A 24,885-nucleotide genomic window follows, 5' to 3' on the forward strand; every position below is an offset into this window, starting at 1 on the left:
TTACTTAGGTCCTTTTGAAAAGTTAAGCGAGAAATCTTTAATTTTGCAGCTTTTGTCTTAAAAATAACATTTCTGATATGTTTCTATCAACGTTATTATCAACAGGTTTCAACACTATTAAAAGAATTTTTCGCCAGTCACGTGCAATGAAAATTATGACACTATCAATACTTTTGATCACAACACTGGATCGTGTCTAAGTTTCTTATAGATGCTATGAATAATTAAATCAAAATATCATGAAAACAACTTGTTTAAATCACGTCCCTTAACAATAAAATCTGCATCAAACTGCAATTCTCGAAATAACTTACACAGAAAAATTTTTTTGCTAAATGTGAAAATTGTGAAATGTTTGAAATGTCATAACTTTTTTGTTTATTAGTTTACCATCACCAAATTTTTATGGTAGATAGCTAATATAATGGACCGTTTTCCCTAAAAAAATTACGTTCGAAAAAAGATAGGGTTTTGAGATATTTGAGTTTTTGTGACAAAAATAATATTTTTAAAGGCAAAAAAAATTTTTTTTTTACTGTGCACATTTTCTTAAGAATCACCATTTAGTTGTCTAACTTTGCTGAAAAAATCATAACAATCGAACATTCAGTTTTTGCTGTGCAGCTTTTTAAATATTTTTGAACCATTTTCGCATACACCCTTTTGAAAAGTTAGTCGTGACTCAATATGAAGATTTGATATCGAAAAATGACGATTTAGATGAAATTGAAAAACTGTGCAGAGTTTCAAATATTTTCGAAATGGTCGCTCAGGATCGACTGACATGCCCCCATGGAATGCCTCCATACGAGTACTTACCTTACTTTAAAATTGGTTTCTCCAATTCAGACGATACATCTCACCACAGTAGATAAACAATGATCAGCATCTAGAAGCATTACTTCAGTCATGTATTCATTCCAGAGGTGACGAGTCAAGGTCGAAAAACGACGATCAATTCAAATGATTGGACACTCTGCGTGATGCGAGAGAGTAAACAGACTGGGTGCGGTTTATTCAACGTTTCCTGGCGACCAGTCAGTAGTCTCAGGTCAGTAGGGTGTGTGAATTCGATTTTAGCCGGTCCAACATTACCACACTTGTTGTTGTTTGCGACGTTTCGGTCAACGAACACCACTACTAGCTGAATGGGTACGAGATGGAAAGCGACGATGGCAATAATGTATTTAATACTTTATCAGCACGTGCGCAGTTTATGTTTTATGTACCCAATGTTTTGGTTATTTTCTATATAGAGGAACTGTACCATTTTTTCATCTCACGATCGTAATATTCATCTCACCTCGAAAGAACAGAATAAAGCCCTAAATTCATTCTTCCTAGTATTCACCTTTGACTGAATAGTGTTGGAAGAAATAATTATTCCATTTTTTTGATTTCCATTGGATGAATATGGGAGATATGATATGTTGAACTGGAAGAGTATCCCTACTAAATGTTCCAAAATTTGGAAAAGAATTGAGAACTGTTTTTAATTGTTGTAATAGGGTCGATATTAGTTCTTTTTCTTTATTGGCATTACATCACCTGTTGGTATTACATTACTGGTTTGTTGCTGTTCGCAACTTAGTATTCATTAAATAATTCCATAGTGTCCGTTATAATTTGCTGGCTTGGCATTTAGTTCTAAACAGATAACACTCAATCAACCATTTGACGCCACAATACCCGGTTCAAGTTCAAGGCCGCATCTCTATATCCTTGGTTGGGCCCTAGGCTCGCCAAGTCGTTCTGTACCTGGTCAGCCCACCTCGCTCGCTGCACTCCACTCCTTCTTGTACCTCCGAGTCAGAAGCGAACACCATCTTTGCAGAGTTGCTGTCCGATCCAGCTCATTACACCCTACCAGCTCTCTACGAGCCCTTGGTTCATCCTTCGCCGCCCCGCCATACACCGTTCTCTTGCATACCGCCAAATATGGTCCTTAGCAGTGTTGGGAAATGTACGTTAAAACGCTCTGATTATGTGAATATTCACATTTATCCAGTCAAATTTCATGCACCAATCAAGCCGAAACAGTTTGCAAAAAAAATGTACGCGACATCGTGACATTTTTTTGCCGATGAAGCAAACTGTTTGTTTGTTGCAATGTTATACTTGTGACACATATATGATACCAATATCACTGTACAGCACACGCTATGTTTAAAGGCAACTATTATGCAAAGTGAATGCACTTCGGATGTTAAGCCGTTAGATCATAGTTTTTGACCTCTAGTTTAAGGATCTGCATCGATTAAAATATTTCATCGGTGAAATTTAAACTTTTTTACTATTTAAGGTAATATTTTTAACCTAAAAACCTTTCCTGATTTTTTAAAAAAATTTGAAACAAGTTATATAAAATCCAATCACTACTTTTTTTCCTGATGCTTTAAGAAACATTTTCATATAAAAACATTCTTCATATGATGAAAATAGTAGAAGTTATATTAAAATTACTGCCAGTCTTGAATGTGCTTACGATTTATTATGAATAGATCTGTAGCCTTCCTGTTTTTCATGATTTTTAATAAATTTCAAGATGAAAATCAATATAGGTATCAATAATTAGGGTATTTAAAACTTTTTCAAGTATGATTCGATCTGAAACCTTTTCCAGGTGATCCATAATCATTATATTAATTGCTAACTTTTTTCTACCTTTTTACAATAATATGTTTTACAAAATAAAACTTTTGATTATGTTCCAAACCAGTCCAAGCAACAAAATTTTCAGCGTTGGAAAAATTGGAGTTTCCTGAATAAGCTCCATAAAAAACATTTCACGCATACTCACGCAATCGTGACTTATTTTAATTCTAATATAGTGGAGTTTGGTTAAAAATGCTAGAAAAAATCATGGTTTTGAGTGCTAACCCTCACATAAATTATGTTTCGCTTCCAAAGAAGAGTGAGTTTTTGATGAAAACACCGATCCATAAAAGCGTACGCTTTTTTCGGATGTTAATATTATTAAGAAGCATAGCGGTTGATTTGCATTTCGTATTTATTAGATTGTCTCCATTTGATATGACAAAACATTATATAGGGACTTTAACATGATTCGATGACAAATTTATATTGTTGAAATAAACAAACAAAGTACATCTTTTCGGAAAATTTAGTAAGTAATAATCAAAGATTAACATAAGGAAGATCAAACTCACTGACGGCGCCTGATGTGGGCACCACTCGGTGCAAGCACGCTGTAGTTCTCAAAGACAGCGTTCTTGCGCCAAGTGATGCTCTATCAAAAAACAATAACTGACGCCGCCAGTGGTCATACTTCACTGCTAGATGAATGTAAACAACATAAAAACGGATTGTCTGTTCTAGTGGTAGAAGTTCACCATACAGTTGACCCCTAATTCTTGGTGTGATGCGGCTTTATGCTTACCGTGCCTATGAATGAATGGTTAGGGGGGTCTAAAACAAGAACCCAACCGCTAATAAACAAACAAAGTACATCTTTTCGGAAAATTTAGTAAGTAATAATCAAAGATTAACATAAGGAAGATCAAACTCACTGACGGCGCCTGATGTGGGCACCACTCGGTGCAAGCACGCTGTAGTTCTCAAAGACAGCGTTCTTGCGCCAAGTGATGCTCTATCAAAAAACAATAACTGACGCCGCCAGTGGTCATACTTCACTGCTAGATGAATGTAAACAACATAAAAACGGATTGTCTGTTCTAGTGGTAGAAGTTCACCATACAGTTGACCCCTAATTCTTGGTGTGATGCGGCTTTATGCTTACCGTGCCTATGAATGAATGGTTAGGGGGGTCTAAAACAAGAACCCAACCGCTAACGGAGCCTGTGAAGCACCAGGGCACCCTTCACAGTATTTAGTCTTCGCTGCGCTAACCGGAGCTATGGCGTAGTTGACTTTTTGCTTCTCCGAAATAATAGGCTACTCTTATTCAATCTCAACATGATGTTAAATAAGGGTGGGATTATGAGCAAATTTTTTTTTAGTTTTTCAACAAATTGTCACCTGTATGGATTCGCTTTATGCGTTATACACATTATACTCTGTGGTTCGTCTTTGACTTTCTTGATAAGACACCAATTTGGTTTCATCGTTGCTGTTCATATCAAAGCTGAAGTTGTGGTGTGCATTATCTTAATTCACAATGGCTCAAATCAATCTTCAGCATAAAAGAACAGGAACGATTAATATTTGTAGAGGTTACTTCGCAGACCTTGCGTTTCAAAAATCCTCGTTCAACAAACTGGGATCTTTACACAGAGTTGCTCTTTACCAAATTTCATGGATGTCTACCTTCTATAGAAACTCCTACCGACTTGGATGATGCAGTTGGTACTACAACGTTGCACATCGTGCAAGCTTTCGAAGAAGCTTGCCCTTTGCATTCTGTAAAAACCTCAAGAGGAACCCTTTGGTGGAATTCCGATTTGACTAAGCTAAGAAAACAGTGTAGAAGGAGTTGGAACAGACGCCATTCAGCAGGGACAGTGGGACAGATTCTTTCAAGTTGGCTCGCAAAGCTCACTAGAAGGCTCTACAATCTGCTGAACGATCCGTCTGGAAAAACCTTTGTGCAAATGTTTCCAATTTGAGTGAAGCCAGTCGATTGAATAAAATTCTTGCGAGATCCAAGGATTTCCAAGTTGGCGAAATTCGCAAACCAAATGGCGACTACACTTCGTCTGATGAATCGTTAGAGCACTTATTTGATACGCACTTCCCTGGATGTGTCGATATAACATCTTCGGATGATCCTGATGTCGCAGTTAATGTAGCTATGGGTCTTATACCCCTTATAAGGTATACGTCTGACGGTAGGGGTAAAAATTAACTTAAAAATTGAATATCTCTGGAGTTTCTGAACCTATTTGTATTTTTTTTTTCTCAGAGGAACCGGATAGGTTTCTAGATTATAACAAGTGACTTAGCGATCAGGAGCTCAATAGTGACCTCCAGGAAATGATGTGGCCAAACCTGGCCACATTGACATGGTCCTAGGGCATCCGGAATCCGGTCCCGGTAGACCTATTTTGCGAATGTTCCAAATATGGCTTGCGACACATCATATGTCATAATTTTGCTATCAGGAGCTCGAAAGTGACCTCCATGTCATATTTTGCAATCAGGGGCTCGAGAGTGGCCTCCAGGAATCGATATGGCCAAACCTGGTCACATTGACATGGTCCTAGCTCATCCGGAATCCGGTCCCGGTGGACCACTTTTGCGAAAATACCAAATATGGCTTGCGACACATACTATGTCATAATTTTGCGATCAGGAGCTTGAAAGCGACCTCCACGAATTGATATGGCCAAACCTGGCCACATTGACATGGTCCTAGGGCATCCGGAATCCGGTCCCGGTGGATCAATTTTACGGAAGTTCCAAATATGGCTTGCGACACATCATCCTCGAAAGCGACCTTCGGGAATTGATATGGCCAAACCTGGCCACTTTGACATGGTCCTAGGGCATCCGGAATCCGGTCCCGGTGGACCACTTTTGAGAAAATTCCAAATATGGCTTACGACACATCATATGTCATATTTTGCGATCAGGGGCTCGAGAGTGGTCTCCAGTAATTGATAAGGTCTAACCTGGCCATTTCCCGTTACGCTGGGATATGGATACTCTGAAGTAGTGCGTAACGGTGTAAATCCGGTCATATCGCCAGGCTCGGTACAACACTGAAGCTGACAATATGACGTCCCTAACCCCGAATCCCAAGGTGTCAGGCGACCCGTGCTGAGGGGATGAATGGCCTGGTGGTGACACAATTAGCCAGGCTGTTAACGGAGCCTGTAATGCTGGGTAGACACTCTTCGTGTTGCATTACGGAGTAAGATCTACCACACTGTGCTCTAGTTCTTACTATTCTTGTTAATACTTATGAGTGATCGTCGGAAGAGTATGGAACGACTATAATTTGCTTTTAGATGACCCATTTTTTTGCTCCTTTTGAATGGAGTCAATGGAGTAAATTGTAAAAACGCAACTCAACGTTAGGTTGGTTTTCGAAGCCGACGACATGAATCTCCAAGCTCCAGAGCGCTGATTAATTAGGAAAGAAGCGGATACGAATTTGGTGGATTTGCTGAACCCTCTGACTGATTAGAGCTCTGTGTAAAGGTGAGATTCGAAAATTCCAAACGCAATGAAATCAGATCTCTATGCAAAAACGAATTCGGAACTCATAAGAAGAAGCAAAAATATGTTTGAACTTCAGTACCGATGCATGGTCAAAATCTATTGGCCCACTTATTGTTGAGCCGAAACTGATTGAGGGGCGCGCCTTTGAAAGTTGGTATAAGCCATTTTTCGAAGGGTATAATTAGCGGTACCTTAATCTAAAGAGGCCTTACATTAAGTTTAAGAAATATATGAATAAAAAATGACTACTTCATTTCTTCTCAATAGAAATGGAGCAGAAAGACATGCACTAAACAAATGACACGGGTATACTACAAAAATTCAATGAAATGGTCCCAGGGCATCCGGAATCCAGTCCCGGTGGACCAATTTTGCGAAAGTTCCAAATATGACTTGCGACACATCCTATGTCATAATTTTGCCATCAGGGTCTTGAAAGTGACTTCCACAAAGTGATATGGTCTAACCTGGCCACATTGACATGGTCCTAGGGCATTCAGACTCCGGTCTCGGTTTAACACTTTTGCGAAAATTCCAAATATGGCTTGCGACACAACATATGTCATAATTTTACGATCAGGAGCTCGAAAGCGACCTCCACGAATTGATATGGCCAAACCTGGCCACATTGACATAGTCCTAGGACACCCGGAATCCGGTTCCGGTGGATCAATTTTGCCAACATTCGAAATATGGCTTGCGACACATCATATGCCATCATTTTGCGATCAGAGGCTCGAGAGTGACCTCCAAGAATTGATATGGTCTAACTTGGCCACATTGACATGGTCCCAGGGCATTCGGAATCCAGTCCCGGTGGACCAATTTTGCAAAAGTTCCAAATATGACTTGCGACACATCCTATGTCATAATTTTGCCATCAGGGTCTTGAAAGTGACTTTCACAAAGTGATATGGTCTAACCTGGCCACATTGACATGGTCCTAAGGCATTCAGACTCCGGTCCCGGTTTAACACTTTTGCGAAAATTCCAAATATGACTTGCGAATTATAAAAGAATTTGAATAACATTTGCAAAAAATACAAATATGACTTATCCAAACCACATTGCAATGGGTTTCAACCCAAAATTTTCCTAGACACGGAAAAACGTAACCGAAATGGTATTCGTCCGTTACATCTTTTTGGTTCTGAAATCAATGTAACTGATCAAGTAAAGTATGTGGGTCTAATTTTGGATTCAACGCTTTCCTGGACTCCTAACATTGAGTTCAGAATCAAAAAGGCGTGTATGGCTTCCGGCCAATACCGACGAGCCTTTTGTAAAACTTGGGATCTTAAACCCAAATATATCAAATGGTTTTACATGACAGTTGTACGATCAATTTTGGCTTATGGATGTCTTGTGTGGTGGCAAAAGGGGGAAATGAGGACAATTCAGTCTAAATTAGGTCATCTACAAAGGATGTGCCTAATGGCAATGACTGGTGCGTTCTCTTCAACTTCCACGGCTGCTCTCGAAGTTCTCTTCGACGTGGCCCCACTACACATACATCTCAAACAAGAAGCATTTTCTTGTACTTACCGACTATGGGTACTTGGTTTTATGGAAGAGAATCCTGTAAACCGCAGTACTACACCCACTTCGTTGTTACCGCTTATGGTTAATTGGGACAAAATTTTCCCTGCTCCAAGTGATCTCACACACGTTAGTAATTTTCCTTATAGGACATTTTCAACACAATTCCCCTCGCGGGATGAGTAGACATCTGGCTATTTGGAGAGAAGTATGTCGACAGCATTGTTTGTTACACTGACGGCTCCCTTCTCGAAGGTAGAGCAGGTGCAGGCGTCTATTCGCGTGAGCTGAGATTGGAACAGTCAAACTCACTGGGTACACACTGCACTGTCTTTCAAGCGGAAATATTTGCCATAATTTGTGGAGTGCAATCTGCACTGCAGCAATGCATTATGCGCAAAGTAATATACTTCTGTTCAGATAGCCAAGCAGCTATTAAAGCTCTCGCTTCGGCCAAATCAAGGTCGAAGTTACCCAAGCAACAAAGATCGACCGAAACTTGTTACAGTGACTTGAATGTGACTGAATCTGGTCACGAATAAGTTGCAGCAAACTTTGTGGAACATGTGTGCTGCTAGGGTAGTAATCGCATGTCGAACTCAAATTGAGGATAATACTTTACACCTTATATGGGTACCTGGCCATTCTTCCATAGCTGGAAACGAATTGGCTGATGAGTTAGCTCGTAATGGAGCATCACATGACTTTATTGGTCCTGAGCCAGCTATTCCAATATCCAAGTGTTGGGTGAAGCTTTTGATCAACTCTTGGGCTGTCACTCAACACAAATGGCATTGGAGTAGTCTGGATTCATGTCATCAAACTAAATTGTACATCCGGGAGCCATCTCCGGTAGTAGTAAGCTATTTAGCTAATCTGTCTAAACAGAATTGCAGTGTCATAGTCAAGGCCTTGACAGGTCACTGCCGACTGAACTATCACATGGCAAATATTCAACGCGTTGAATCATCTGTTTGTGAATCCTATTATGGAACTTCTTATCATCTAATATGTAACTGCCCAGTCTATGCACAATTGTGCTTCCAAATATTTGATAATCACTTACTTAGTGAAATTGACTTCCGAAACCTGTACCTTAAGAGTATTTTGTTGTTCATAACCCGTTGTGGTAAGGAGCTATAAGCTCTTGTACGCTTATGCGTTGAATGTCCTCTTCAAGGGCCCCCTCTTCTCCCATCCACATCCCTTTCCTTTTTGTTCACTTCCTTTGCCGTCAGGTGTGTGATGAAAAAGACTGGGAAGACGATGATACAAATCTCCCAAATTGAGGTGAACGTGCCCCTGGAGCCGACGTTCTGATACCTGATACCTGAAATCCAGACAGGATATCTCCTGGAATCCAGACCGGATTTCTCCTGGAATCCAGACCGAATTTCTCCTGGAATCCAGACAGGATTTCTCCTGGAATCCAGACAGGATTTCTTCCTGGAAACCATACCGGATACCTCCTGGAACCCAGACTGAATTCCTCCTGGAATCCAGACCGAATTTCTTTTGGAATTCCAGGGTGTCGACTACCTGGAAAGTCAGAGAAAGTCAGGGAATTTCATTTTGGACCTGGATTGTCATGGAAAGTCAGGGAGTTTTGATAGAGGTCAGGGAAAAAAAATCACAAACCCAATATTAAAAGTTTACAATGATTTTTTTTTAATTTCTAGCAATGTTTACTAGACTAATAACAATGAAACTCTGAACCAATTTTAATCCATTGAAAAGGGACCGATAAAAGTACTGAAACGTCGGATCACAATTAATATTGCGCTTTAGTCGGTCATCAGACTGCATAGCCGATAAACAATACTCCGAGGCAGTTATATTCAACAACCACCTCCACTATCAAGCTATAAAGCTTTTTTTGTGGCAGTCTCTAAACTAAAAGTCTACTACGAGGCCTTTTCATGTTCCCCATGGTAATCGAGTTTGTTTCTATTAATCTCTAAGCAATAACAGAGGTTCAAAGTCACGTTGCTCAAATGGTCGCTGTTGAGACCTGATCCAATTTTTTTAAGTCCCCTTTAATATTTTAGATTTTTTAGTTTGAGTGGTTTTGTGTCGGAGAAGTTTTGAATTGTTTGCAGTTTCCTTATTAGTAGCGTTTGAGTCATGTTCCCATCAAGCAAAATAAGTTCTGAAAATTTGTTCAAATACTTAAACATCAATATAAAATTATGTTGATGTACTTATGATATAGGAAAATTTCATATAATGCGATCTATCCTGATGAATTTAAATTGCTGACTAGTAACCAACTCTAATTAAAAACCTAATATATCACATTACTTTCTGATGAAAATGTATTCAGAACCGTTCAACATACAATCAACTAGGAAGCTTGTTAAAAAAAAACGACGAATAGTATCTCTGAACAAGATTCTGTAGGTGATGTTTTAAAAACATTTCGGGAACTTCCATTTGATGATGGGCTTATACATTTATTTATACAGTCATTGGTCGATCCTCACGTACTTAAGTGGTCAAAATAATGGTCATGTAGAGAGAATGACAATGGACAAAATCCTCATATGGTCTACCTCATATACGTAGGTGGCGAATGTTTCAATTAAACGTTACTCGATACTCCATAATTACGCTTGGACGCAAGAGGCGGATTATGTTGTTATCAATGGTAATGTTTCAGTTTTACATTCGCTGCTGATGTTTTTAAAACAATTTAATCAGGAAATATTCTGCTTGATCTATGATAATTTTGTCCAGAAATTACCTTAGAATTCTTACTGATAAGTAAAAAATCTCAAGGGATTTAAAAAAGCTGTCTCGATAGTTTTTATCCTGGAACTCGTCGATAGATGTTCAGTAGATTTTTTCTAAAGCTCTGCTCCAAAAACTCGGTAGATTGTATGGTATTTACTCAAATTTGAATTGAATGTCTTCGTGAAGGAATTTATAAACTGAAGACGGTGTTCAAATAAATAATTCAGACCAAATTATTTAAAGTATTGCAGTGGTTAGAATGTTTCGCTGGGCTTACTGTAAGTGCTACATAAATTTATGTGAGCTGGTAGGGATTGATCCGTAATTTATTTTAGAAGTCTATAAACTCCACAGAGAATGCTTACTCCGTAATCATACTTGAGAGTCAATGGAGGTTTCTCGATGTTCTTGAAAATACTTAATCCGTACGATTTTTTTACGGCATTAACAGGATTTCTAGAAGCTTCTTCGACTGTTTGGAAGTTTAAAAGTCGTGTCAAAAATACAATTCTTCGACAGCTTCTTCGACTGTTTGGAAGTTTAAAAGTCGTGTCAAAAATTCAATTCCTACTGGAATCCTGACCGAATTGCTGCTGGAATTCAGACTGATTTCCTCCTGGAATCTAGACCGAATTTCTCCTGGAATCTGGACTGAACTCCTGCTAGAATCCAGGCCAGATACCTCCCGGAATCCAAACCGGATTCCTCCAGGAATTCAGACAAATGGATTCCTTCTAGAAACCAGACTGGATTCCTTCTGGAATCCAGACCAGATGCCTTTTGTATTCCAGACCGGATTTCTCCTGGAATCAATAGCGGATTCCTCCAGAAATTCGGATTGGAATTCTCCTGAAATTCAGAACGGATTTATGTTATCGCTTTCCAGTGTAAGTGACATTTTGATGGAATAGAGGTAATAAATGATAAAAATCAGTCAGATTTATTCTGATTATTTACGGAAATTAAGTGATCTTTCTGTTCAATTTACATCGAAATGAAGTTGTTTTTTTTTTAACTTTATTATTGAAATGAAGTTTTTGTTACTTACACTTCTTTGCTTCTAAACCCCTCAAGTAGCATCGGAAATACTCTGTAAGTAAGCATGAAAATGTGTGCGCCAATCGATATCTTATCTGTATCCGACCCCATCGTATTTTGTTTTGATTCCATACACGCCGACTTTACGACGCTGCTCAATGGTCGAGAGCGTGAAAGATAAACCAACAACCACATATTTATACGACGTGGGTTAGTATATAAAGAACTTGCTACGGCGTAGTAAGCACGAAACAGAATCAATTTTAGTATTATAACGAGCGCTGATCTCATCGGACGGGCTTCGTCGCATTTCTTCTCTTGACTTTTAATATTGGTTTTTCAAAGTGCTAGGTAATGGAAAATTGCAGTACAATTGCATCCGTATTTTATTTGATTTGTGCAAGCAAATATTAACAAATTAGCGCTTAATGCAAGTCAGTTGAAATATTCTAATTACATCATCATAACTTTTTCCGTTGTTTGATTTGAAATAGGCCAGCAAACTCCCTTTGCCATTTGTGTTGCGCATTACTTGGACTTGGCCACGCAAGATGGTCGATGTGAACTTGCTTGGCGCTTTGGCGGTGGGAGCCGTAGTCCTGCTGTTCTATCACCACATCGCGAAAAAGTATCATTACTTTTTGACCAAACCGATTCCGTGCATCAAACCCACCTTCCTGTGGGGTATTTTCGATATGGTGATCATCAAACGGATCGAGTTGGTTTTCGGATCGAAAGTTCTGTACAACACTTTTCCTGATGCCAAGTAAGTAATAAGTAACCGTTTTATCTATAAGAATTCGCTTTTGCTTATAATCTTATCTCAACCTACTCAGAATTATCGGCTACTACGAATTCACTAAACCAGCATACATGTTACGTGACCCGAAGATGATCAAAAAGATCACTATACGGGACTTCGATAGTTTCATCGATCGTACACCGGTGTTCGGCGAGAATGTCCCTCACGACAGTTTGTTCTTCAACTCGCTGTTCTCGCTCCGGGGACAAAAATGGCGCGACATGCGATCGACGCTGAGCCCTACCTTTACCGGCAGTCGCATACGGCACATGTTCGAGTTGGTGGCAAACTGTGCCACCAGTATGACTGGATTTTTCCAATCGGAAGCCAAGCATGGCGACGGTTTGGAACTCGACATGAAGGAAACCTTCTCGCGGTTCGTCTGCGACGCAATCGCTACGGTCGCGTTCGGGATAGAGGTGGATTCGTTCCGCGATCCGGATAACGAGTTCTACACCAGAGGAAAGCAGACGCAGAAAATTCATTCATTTCCGTCGTTGGCGAGATTCATTGCCTTGCGGGTTTTACCTTTTTTGCAAAAAATTCTACACTTCGATCTTGTGGATGTGAATCTGGCGGATTACTTCAAAAAGGTCTTCAAGGACAATATGGAACAGCGCAAAAGTCGAGGAATCATTCGGAACGATTTGATTAACATGTTGATGGATGCCCAGAAAGGGGCGCTGACACATGAAAAGCAGGAAACCGAACACGCCGAGGGTTACGCAATTGTTGACGAATCCGACGTGGGCAAATCGACGCATTCCAGAGTTTGGACGGAAAACGAATTGATCGCCCAGTGTTTCCTGTTTTTCTTCGCCGCGTTCGACAATATATCCAGCATCTTGTCTTTACTCTCCTACGAGCTCACCGTGAATCAGGACATTCAAGACCGACTCTACGAGGAAATTTGCAAAACTGAATTATCTCTGGATGGTAACCCTCTAACCTATGATACCCTTCAGAAGATGCCCTACATGGATACGGTTGTATCGGAGGCACTTCGTAAATGGCCGACAGCCACCCTGACGGATCGGTACACCAACAAAGACTACGTCTTCGACGACGAAGAAGGGCTGCGTTTTACCATCGAAAAAGGTAACACCATTTGGGTGCCGATGTTGGCATTGCAGCATGATCCGCAATATTTCCCGGATCCGGAGCGATTCGACCCGGAACGGTTCAGCGAAGCCAATCGCTCGAAAATCATACCGGGAACATATCTTCCGTTCGGAGCCGGACCAAGAAACTGCATCGGATCGAGACTGGCGCTGTTGGAGATCAAGATAGCGATGTACCATCTGTTGCGCGAGTTCAGCCTGCAAGCTTCCGCCAGGACGCAGATTCCGCTCAAGTTGTCCAAGAGTGCTTTCAGCTTGCAACCGGAGCAGGGCGTTTGGTTGAAATTGAAAGCCAGATGAACGACGAAGATGCACTTGATTTTTTTATGATACGACTAACGCACGACCGCACCGGAAACTGATATCTTATCAATTGTTATTCTATCGTAGATAAGTAAGTCACATTGACTACAGTCATGGTATGTTTTTAAAAACAATAATATTTGGAAGTTATCCAATTTAATGTAATACTAATAATAATAACTTAATTTGTTTGACGTCAATACAAATCTAACATATTATATTGGAATTTAAATAAAGTTACTGCAAAGCATAAATTATTTCTTTTATTTACTTTGTATTTCTATATGCATTCATTTGAAAAAAAATACTACAAATATCTTATTAAGGTTCGAGATATTCAAACTTCAATTAGAATTGATTCTTATTTGTTTCTGCTAATGGTATACGACTTCCTCTGGTGAGATTAAAACAACGCATACATTTTTTTGGGAATTTGAAGTTTTAGTGTACTACCTACTGTAAAACTTTTAGATTAAATAATAACAACCGCTCCCTACTTTTGCGCTCTCATTTTTTTACGCTCCATAAAGTCAAGATCAGCACATCAACCTCCGTAACAGTTCCTAGTAGTTCTTGTTGTTGCCACCGGTTCTGAGTAGTCTACCAACTCCATAGAATAAAGGTTTGCAGATCAACTCCCATGACGGAGTTAGTTGTATAACCCCATCATGGTATATGTTTGTAGTTCTTGTTACTGTCATCGCATCGGTTCTGGATAGTATACAAACCCCATAGAAACAAGACCTGCAGAATTAGCTCCGAAATCGAGACAGTTACTGAAGAGCCAACAAGTTCTGTAACCCTCAGTATATCTGTACATTCCAAGAATTTTTTGTTGTTTTCGTGGGTTCTAGGTAGAAATGAACTACTTTGAATCAAGTAGTACAGTTGAAGTAAAGTCAAACCTCCATTACGCTCCATACCTCCAGACCTCAGAATATTTCCATGAGTCGACGGTCCTTTCAATATCGACTCTTGGAGGTTTGACACAGTATAAACAAGTTGTGTAACCCCATCTTGGAAAATGTTTGCATTACTCCAAGTAGTTCTTGTTATCATGGGTTATAGGTAGTATACAAACTCCATCTAGATCACTAATATGAAGCAGATCATGGCTTGGTAACGCGAAATTTGATGAAACGTGTTTAAAATCGAGAAAGTGCCAATCGAGCGGTAGACAAAATCGAATAGTGACAAAGTCGGAACAATATCATAAAGGACATGCACCACATTCAAAAGAGGTTGATGTGTCTCTGGTTACGCATGCTGGCTTTACTCCATGGTTTTATTGAATGATAATGAATATTTGTATTCTACTATATGTACCGCAAAGGCCATATATAGTCAAACATTTATCAGTTATTCAGTTGACATCGAAAAATTCTTGGGTAGTTGTTTCCATACCATAACAACATAACAGGGACCATAACAACCTAGAAAATATTGTTAGTATGGCATTATTTGCTGCCACGAGTTGATATCGAATCATAGAACATCGGCTGAAGGAGATTTGGATGCACCACTTTTCAAACAGAACAATAGGTCTCATGTTACACGTGTAGACATTGAGACATTGCTTTAGGGTTTTCTTTAATGGCCATGAACATGTGCCATAGAGGGCTATTACATGTACCACTTTTCAAACAGCACGGTCAGGGTTTGCAGAAATTGTTCTCATTAGATAACGAATAACGATCAAAGGAAAGCAAAAACTGTTTCGAATTATTACAGGCCATGAAAACAAGTTAAAATTTTATACAAGGGCGAAAAAACCGAATCGGATAGGTAGCCCCCACCGAGAAGTGATTATAAAACGTAATTTTAATTGTGTTGAGGAACATATTTTTTACGCACAACCTTGTTAGTAGCTTTTTAAAATAAATTTATAATGGGGTATAGCCATCAGTTCTTTATCATGACAGAATAGGAGAAAAGTTTCTCACGGTATGCTACATATCGTAAATGTATACAGAGATGATAAGTGAATAATTCAATTCCTGAGCACGGTAGATCATTCGCCACGAGTGTACGCCTTAAGGCATTACTCAAGGGTTTTCTTGCATGACCATGAACATATGCCATGGACGCATCCTGTCCTATGTATCAAGACAGGTCTACACTTCTGGAGGTTGTTGAAGATCATTAAATTGAGCTTGAGCTTGATGACCGTACAATTCGTAGTTGCTACTCCGTGATTGATCAGAACAATCAAAATTGCACAGGGAACCAACAGTTGGGGCTTGGGATTAGCATTCCAACCTCAATGTGCACAGATTAAGAATTCAAGACATTCAAGAATCAATAACGGCGCCGACCGCGTCCTTACCGTCATCTGGGAAATGAAGGAAGGAATGTTGGGGTGACATCCATTGCTTCTAGAGGCCGAGATCACCTCTGCATCTCCACAGATGTCACAGGAAGGATTTGTGTACGTGGGACGGGGTAAATAGTTATTTGAATGGATTGGATTCACCTTGATGAGTGATGCGATCCGTATAACCTTTATATAATACAGTCAAACTTCCATGAGTCGATGTTCTATGACTCGATATCGACTCATGGAAACAAATTATTCCATATTTAAAAATATTTTCTTGGTCCGTTCAAAGAGTTCTCCAAGGATTTCATGTTCCACATCTCGATATTCCCATGAGTCGATGGTCCCTTCAATATCGACTCATGGAGGTTTGACTGTAAAACAATTAATTACTTCACACTTCTCATAAGTACGCCGTCACTTTCAATGACGAACTGTTCAATGAATATTTCAATAGGTACAAAAACGACATGAAAGAGGAGACCATATTCCTCCGCGTGATGGGTCTCTCAGAAACACTGATTCTTTAAAAAATATTGTTCCCCTTAGAGACACCGTGTTATATTTTAATCCTTTTAATCTTATCATCATTATGGTTTCCACTTGAGGTTTAAATGTGCATATTATATAAACGAACCATCCAATTTTTGTTTCAAAACAAATAAAGACATGAAAAAATCAATTGTTTTTTTTTAATTGAAAAGCAAAGGTAGAAAGGTAATCGTGTTCTAAACTACGAAAGTAGAGAAAAGGAACAGCTTCACCGATTTTCTGTTGACCCCTTCCGAGAGTTCCGAAGTCCCTGAGAACAGTAGCGGGAAAGTGACAACTCATCCCCAACAGCAATTGCACTTTTCATAGCCGATGACTCGCGCGCGACGACAATTATATAAGTTTACACAAATGACTTTATACAAGCGGACACCCATTTAAAATCATCGCACAATGTCAAACGGAACACTGGCGTTAAAGACTCACTTTAGTTCCCAACAAAAAGTCGTTGAACACCGAACGAACACTAGCGCACTTCACGAAGTTATTTATCTGGCGAGATCCTAAAGCCCTCAGTTGTACACTGTTTGTCATGATGTCAAATATTTGTCAAGTTTATCCGGATATCTATCAGACTGACCAGAAATCGACATGGATATCAGGCCGACTTGACAAATATTTGTCATTATGACAAACAGTGTACTGATAGCTCAAAAGTCATAATCGGCGGAAATCACGGGGCGTAGCACCAGCCAAACAAAAATATCGGGAGCGAGAAAAACTGCTGTCAAAAAATAAAAACAGCCGACCAGGCGCTCTTTGTTGAAGATCATTAAATTCTTGAAAAAGGGGAAGATCTGCTTATCATGCGTTAATATATCAATATGGATCTGCAGCATTTATGGATACACCGGAAATTCTTTCTGTTTGATGCAACGTACACACCAGTCAAGCAGTTTGACGAACATTGACACCGCCCCCAAGAAAACGCTTCGGTTGCTGCTTTGTTTGAACGTGTGTGAAGTTGTTTGAACAAACATTTGACAGTTGGCGGCGCGGTTGGAAAAAAATAAAACGGTTTGGTTTTAGTTTTAGTTGTCGGGGGTGGAGTCAAGGTTCGCCGAACATGTTTGGGAGCATCCACAAATTACGTAACGCTTTGAGGGGGGAGGGGGGGTTGGCCAAAGTGTGACGATCCATACAAAATTTTCAGACGTTTCATACAAAAAGTGTGACGTAGGGGGGAGGGGGGGTTGAAAATGCCCAATTTTTGCGTTACGTAATTAATGGATTTTCCCTTTGAGCATTTGTAGTGAAGTTATTTTTTGATGGTTGGTGCTCAAGTTGGCGCATCGGTCGTTCGTGTGTGATATTGTTGGTGGAATAAATTCATTGTTCGTGCCGCTGTTGGTAAGACTTGATGGATGTTGGAATAAACGAGAGGTGGAGTCAATGTTGGTCAAACTGCTTGACCGTGTGTACGTTCCATGAGAGAGACCCAGCAAGCCATGCGCGCGGATGGTTGCTATTGAATTTGCTGTCACGGTTTTGTTCGTTCCCGCAAGAAATAGATTCGGCTGATGTCTATATTGTGCATAAGCATAAGTACAAGATGACAAAAGTTTAAGTGATCTGAAGTTTAAAATTTACGCGTTTGGTGACCTTTGATAAAGTGTTATTTTTAATAGAGTGCGCGAGATCGTTTGTGTACTTTGTATACGGGGACGTCTTTGGTTAAATATGTGTGGGTGATAATATGTGATGTGATAATATCAAAAATACATGGATCAAAAACGAATTGCTCAGAATAGCTCTGGAAGAGTAAAGCGAATTGTTCATGGAAACTAGAAGTGATTTTGGATAAAATTGGTGAGATGGTTTCGGTATGTTTTTTATATGATTCCAGAACAAAATTCGCGCTGGATTAAAAAATCCGGAAGTTTGTTTATGGATCCATTGTCCAATTGATAATGGTAGCATAAACAAGCGGACGGGGCTTATTGCAAGTGAAAATGACCTCGGACTGGACGTGAGTTACCAGGCAGTCTGAAATGGGTCACTGGAGATGCAGTAGAGATAACACCTTCTAACGCCTAAGCTGAAGCTGACTTTATTACACACAGCTTTCTTCCACAACACCTCCGCCCTCAGTAAGTCAGGAAATGCGAGAAATATGCGTGAATCAAAAGTCCACGCAGGAGATACAGGAAAAATTCGAAAATTTCTTGAAATTATTAAAAAAAAACGGGGAAAAAGTCATCAGGTGTTTATTTCATTAATTCTCGGGTACTTATTCAAAAGGACGTATATGATTCTGTAAACAAAGATTCAAACGTCGATTTGTCCAATCTGATGGCACTCCCACGCAAAACAACACCACCAACAGGCGGCCGAAAGCTTCCCCTACCCATAGGCGTAACTAGAGTCTCGGTCTAGGGGGGGCCATGGCACCAGCTGGTGGGATGTAATTTTCAAAGGCGATTTAAAGCACTGTGCGCATGGATTGCAACAGAAATTGTTTGACTAAGTTTATCGCTCATTCGTCCTAGAACTAACATAAAAAAATCGCGAATAATACAATTGATTTCCAATGATGCTGTGATTTCTTCAAAACGCTGTGTCTGTGTCAACTTGTCTTCTCCATGTTAAAAGACTATTATTCTTCCATTTACTTCCACTATTAACTTTTTTATGTATCAACAAGCAGATACGTATTTCGTTTCCTACTTGGAAACTTCTTCAGTGTTTGTTATCGATGTGTTATAGTCGATAACAAACACTGAAGAAGTTTCCAAGTAGGAAACGAAATACGTATCTGCTTGTTGATACATAAAAAAGTTAATAGTGGAAGTAAATGGAAGAATAATAGTCTTTTAACCTTGTAGCATTTCCCCTAAGACGCTCTAAAATAATTAATCATTCTCCATGTTACTAAATGTGGATAAGTGTGTAATCTAAGATTCAAGAATCTTCTTCGAATTATCTATAAATGAAATTCGATATGAGTATATTTTTGAAAGTTTTCAAGCATTTCCATGATTACTTAATTCATAAAGATCACGATTTTTTTGAAACTTGAAATTTTTGAAACTCTTTAGATGTGAATTCCACGAAATTTTGTCATAATCAATATAAGTATTCATGCAATTTCAAAATGTATGCTATGTGCTGAAATAGTTAAGTACCGATGAACACAAATTTGGAATCCTAAAGTGTTTTTATGAGTCATAAATTCCATGAGTCATAAAATTATGAGTCATAAATCAAATTTCAGAATAACATAGGGTTTTTGTAGTTACTGACGTTAGGAAGAGGCTTTATTATGGTTTTCTGAATAGGTGAGAGATTTCTCTGCAAAGACCAAAGAGACTTGAGAAGCAACCAAATCGATCTGAATTGTGCTGCAAAGAAATGTTTTCTGATACGAACTGGTTTTTGAATCTATTTTTTTTTATCCTTAAAAACAAATTCTAACTCAAGCAGGCACAAAAGAGTTTTCCGATGATCCTTATGAAATCGCCAAAAAATTAAATGGAACAAGATCTTTCGAGGATTATAAAAATATTTCTTTAATGCAATCTCTGCTGTGAGTGCGAAGGTTGCCTAAGTTTTGTCCTAATACTTTCAATGGAATGCGTTGTTAAGTTTTCTGTCATTGTAACAAAGATTCTTAAGTTTTATAATTTTATATCTTTCTGTGCCAGAATTATATAGCGAGAGCAAAAAGCTCCATAGGAATTTGATCAACTGTTTTGCGGCATACCTTGCGATTAACTCGAAGATTTTCGAAAGAATGGTCGTTCGAAATTTCATTGACCGGATTTGTGTACATGTGCTCATTTTGATGTAGTTGCTTCAGTCTTTTTTGAAGCGGATAGTAGTTCAATAGAACAGAAATATTTATATCTTAATACAATTATGTTTTTATGTTTCTGAGACCAGGATACTAGTCAAACAAATGCAGAACAAATTTATTATTTTAAGCTAGCAACTGAATTAGAAGCGGCATTGATTTTAGCTTAAAAATCGAGAAAATGTTCACGGGGGTCCAACTTAAATATTTCGATGCTTTGCTGAACAAATGGTCATAGATGTAATAAATATGTTTATAGAATTCATAATCAAAATAAAGAAATATGTAGGCAATATGTAAATGAAATAAAAACTGACTAAGTTGGAATTACTTTTCAAAATTTTCTGGGGGGGGGGCACAAGTAGGTCTGGAGGGGGCCAAGCCCCCCCCGCCCCCCCCTATTTACGCCAATGCCCCTACCTGTTTGAGGTGATGGTTTGCGTGGGAGTGCTATCATATAGGACAAATCGGCGTTTGAATCTTTGTTTACAAAATCACATACGTTCTTTTGAATAAGTACCCGAGAATTCATGTATGATTATTCTATTGCAAAACATGAAAAAACATCGTCTACTATTTCTAAATGCGTAGGTTTCTTCACGTAACGTTTGAAACTATTTGAGGAACTATCCGGCCTTGTTAAAAATATAATGAAAATGATATTGAAACCAGAAACTAGACAAGAGTTTTTTTCTGAAGACTTGTCGGTCGGGTGTATCCAATTATGTTCAATTCCAGGCATCTCAACAATCTCTGGTTAAACCAACATAAGGATAAAAGAAATACTGCCATAAATAATAAAGAATGATGCCATAAAAAGATCAGGATGTGTAGCAATAATGGAAATAGTCAAGGCAATAATAATTCAATGGCCAAGATAAAGTAAGTCTCATGAACTGAAAATAGATTGATGAAAGTAATAGAGATAGGTTACAAGCAATGAATAACATAATGGTTATTATTATTATCTTTATTAAAGAGATTTGCATCCCTAGGCTGATTCATCTTTGAAACATGTGTTGGAGAAGATGGATGTCAAAATATTGGCAGATGCCAACAGGTTTATTCCTTCAACGGATTCTTCAAATTATTCAAGGTTAACTTGTTGCGCTAACTTACGTTTTCGACTAGATTTAGTTTACTTTATGAACTTGTCTTTCTCAGTCTGTATATTCAAGAACGATCTTATAATTACATTCCCGACGTTTCGACCGATTGGTTTTAACCTTTCTCAAGGGTCGTAAGGTCTATAGCCTATCGTAATTTTTGGTTCTCCACATCAGTTGCTCGGTGAGTTTTCCTATCATGCCTGCAATTTTTAAATAGTTATGTTTGTAAAAAAAATCTTTGAATGTTTTCACTATACCGACGATGCATTTGTCGAACTAAGAACGAAAAATTACGATAGGCAATAGACCTTACGACCCTTGAGAAAGGCTAGAACCAATCGGCCGAAACGTCGGGAATGTAACCATAAAATCGTTCTTGAATATACAGACTGAGAAAGCCAAGTTCATAAAGTTTAAGGTTAACTCTAGACCAACATTTAAGAAGCGATTAACAGCATGAGTATGAGCATGGACATGAACATGATTGACCGCACACGATTGATACTCAGTTATTGCCAGGTCAGCAATAATTACCAGCACTGCTAGTTTTCGTGATCGTCATGTGAAAGCGAAAACAGTTGCATTTTCTATTTCAAGAGACCAAATGAAAAAGTAGCGGGCTGCCGGTCACCTGTCACATTACAAGCAGTCATGATGGCAATGTTGCTTTGTTTTGAAATCTAAATTTCTAAATAGTTTTAATAGATCTGTGCTAATAACGATGACTAGTCGATAGAATGATTATATTGTTCCTGATTTTCGAGTTAGAAGTAACATTATTGAAGAAGAAACAGCTTGTTTACAATAGTTTGTTGCGTGAAATAAAAATCCGTGAAAATATATCGAAATTCCTTTCATTGTTTATGTTTTCTATGAAAGCGGGAGAAAATAAACGGGCTTGATAGTCATATGGCTACTGCTTCTGCCTCATACGCAGGAGGTCGTGGGTTCAATCCCAGGTCCGTTCCATTATGCTACTTTGTTCTTTATCTATATTTCTCATGTTCTAGCAATCGCTAGAACTGGAAATGGACTTGCATACCGTTTCCATTACTATCCTATACCTTTAACTTGACTATTCTAGCAGTAGCTGCTAGAATTGGGAATGACCTCAAAAGCTCGTTTCCTACATCCAATTAGAAATTCCATTAGTTGCTTTCTTCTAACCTATCACATTTGGCAGCTCGTTAACCAAAAAATTCCAAATAAATTCCGTATGAACTCGTGGCAGTGGGCCAGTGATTTTATCATCATTTGCTCCCCCTTCCCTACATTGACTTGCATTCTGACGTGGCAGGCGCCAGTATGACCTAACAAATGAGACCACCAGTGCTTGTACATTGAAGATGTGTGCTAGTCCCAAGCAAACATCTGTTGGTTCTCTGTGCATGAACAGCTGATCTGGTCATAATGGAGTAGGAACTACGGGCAGTCAATCAAGCTCAAGCTCTATCGTTCTGCTTACTGAAAGAAAACATGTCTGGACGCGATCTAAACTTTTCCATTCTAATCAATTTACTCACCCGCACAAAGGAGAACAAAATTTCAGTGAACGGTCGATCGTTCTGCTTACGTCCAATGCACTACGTTCTACGTCCAATACAAAACACGAATTTATTTATTCGCCCTTATAGCAAAACCGGACATTTCGATAACCGCGCTATCGTTCTGCGTGCAACACAAAACATGTACAAAGTTGCCCTCAAAAAATCGATTTTGCTCCACAGCACCCATCTGATTTTTTGTCATGTTCTGAGCGTCTTCTGAAAATTTGAGCTCATTTGGATTGAAACTGACTTAGCACAAGCCGTTTCAACTTTGCACGCAAATTAGTATGGGGAAATTTATTTTTTCTATATACTGATAATGACGCTTTCTTATTAAGCGCAGGTTAAAAGAAAACCTACATAGCTGAAAGGAATACTCAAGAGCTTTCACTCAGTGGAACCGCATGTTGATTAATCGCCCCAATAATTAGTAATCGATTTTAGTGGAGCAAAATCGATTTTTTGAACCACCCTAATATGTACATTATGTGAAAGATTTGCAAAATGTATTGAAGGTAACTACTTTCCTTGGATGGGATTCAAACCCACGACCCTCAGTATGCTAGACTGGTGTTTTAACATCTGAGTTTTCAGAACATTATCAATTTTGGATGATTTTACACCCTTTTTACATGTAGCTCTAGAACTATCGATTTAAAAATAGACTTTTGACTTTTGACCTTAGTTAGTCAAAAAATTGACTGAGACAATAAAAGTAGAAAAAAATGTAAACAGTAAACGTGAATTAAAAGTACTTTTAGAATAAAATATGATCATTCACGATTTTTTTTCATAACTTGAATGAAAATTTTTATTTGAAATAGTCAAAATTATATCTGGAATTTTTCAAAAAATATCGGGGAAAAGTCGGGGAATGGTGGGAATTTCAAAATGGAAGTTAAGTGGAAATGAAAAAAATCTGGGAGGCAGGTCCTGGGGAAAATGGGCGGGAGTTTGGTCGTTATTATTGTAGATCCAGTTGTAAACCGAACTGACCTCTCGCTACAATAGCATTTTCTCCCATTTCCGAATGTCGCAACTACATCGCGAGTGGTGCGCATGATGGCGCACGGCTATGGCACAGATGCGCGCTACTCGCGATGCAGTTGCGACATCCGGAAATTGGAGAAAATGCGATTGTCGCGAGAGCTAGAGTTCAGTTCGATCTGCAATGCCTTCACCGGTCGAGTCTCACACTCCAGTGCTACTCCATGTAGTAGCTTGGCAACTACTAAGTACGTGTGATGCTCTCTATGGAGCTCTCGGATAACCTAGAATACTTTTTAATAAGGAAGATCTGCTTATTATGTATTCAGATGTGAACATAGACCTATAGCTCTTATTAATTCCCTTTACCTGTTGTACCTGGCACACCAAAAGATCTCAAGACCTCCACACTAAAGCAATTGGACAACTCTGATACCGAAATTGGTGTACATACATCATTAGACTTAAAGTATGTTAAATATCAAACTTTGTTTACCTAAAGGCTTCCAAACGTTTTACGCTCGAAATTCGAAATAACGCTTACTCTTTTTAGGCAAAATATTCAAGTAACGCTCCTTCTTCCTACGCTCTGTCACAGTTTACGCTCCACCTTTTATGGCACAAAAAGAATTGAATTGTATTGAATTATCTTTATTTATTATGTGCAAAAAGAGGTTTTACAGTATTCCAGAAAGTTTAGAAATCCTTACTTTGATTTTTTTTTTCAGAAGCTCAGAGGAAAAAAATCAAATTCTCTTAAACTAATTTTCTTGACATAGTAAAATTTATGAAGTAGACACTATTTTTACTTGAACATCTATCCACATGTGACAATTAATATGCTTCTATGAGCTGAATAATTTGATTGTCTCATTCATTCAGTGGCACTTTACCACACTT

General features: G+C 38.8%; 2 protein-coding genes and 1 pseudogene across 6 annotated transcripts in view; 2 read left to right on the forward strand and 1 right to left on the reverse strand.

Moving 5' to 3' along the window:
- LOC134226553 (probable cytochrome P450 9f2) overlaps positions 1-1,099 on the reverse strand; it is a 26,890-nt pseudogene extending 25,791 nt beyond the window's left edge.
- Positions 1-24,885, forward strand: part of LOC134226558 (sodium-dependent transporter bedraggled-like) — an 822,794-nt gene that overhangs the window by 699,141 nt on the left and 98,768 nt on the right. The window lies entirely within an intron of this gene.
- Positions 11,675-13,934, forward strand: LOC134223689 (probable cytochrome P450 9f2). Its single transcript, XM_062702878.1, has 3 exons — positions 11,675-11,805; positions 11,949-12,220; positions 12,291-13,934. The coding sequence occupies exons 2-3, from the start codon at positions 12,006-12,008 to the stop codon at positions 13,675-13,677; spliced, it is 1,602 nt and encodes a 533-aa protein (XP_062558862.1). The 5' UTR covers positions 11,675-11,805; positions 11,949-12,005; the 3' UTR covers positions 13,678-13,934.

The sequence above is a fragment of the Armigeres subalbatus genome, chromosome 3 (genome assembly GCF_024139115.2).
Source record: "Armigeres subalbatus isolate Guangzhou_Male chromosome 3, GZ_Asu_2, whole genome shotgun sequence".
Lineage (NCBI taxonomy): Eukaryota > Metazoa > Arthropoda > Insecta > Diptera > Culicidae > Armigeres > Armigeres subalbatus.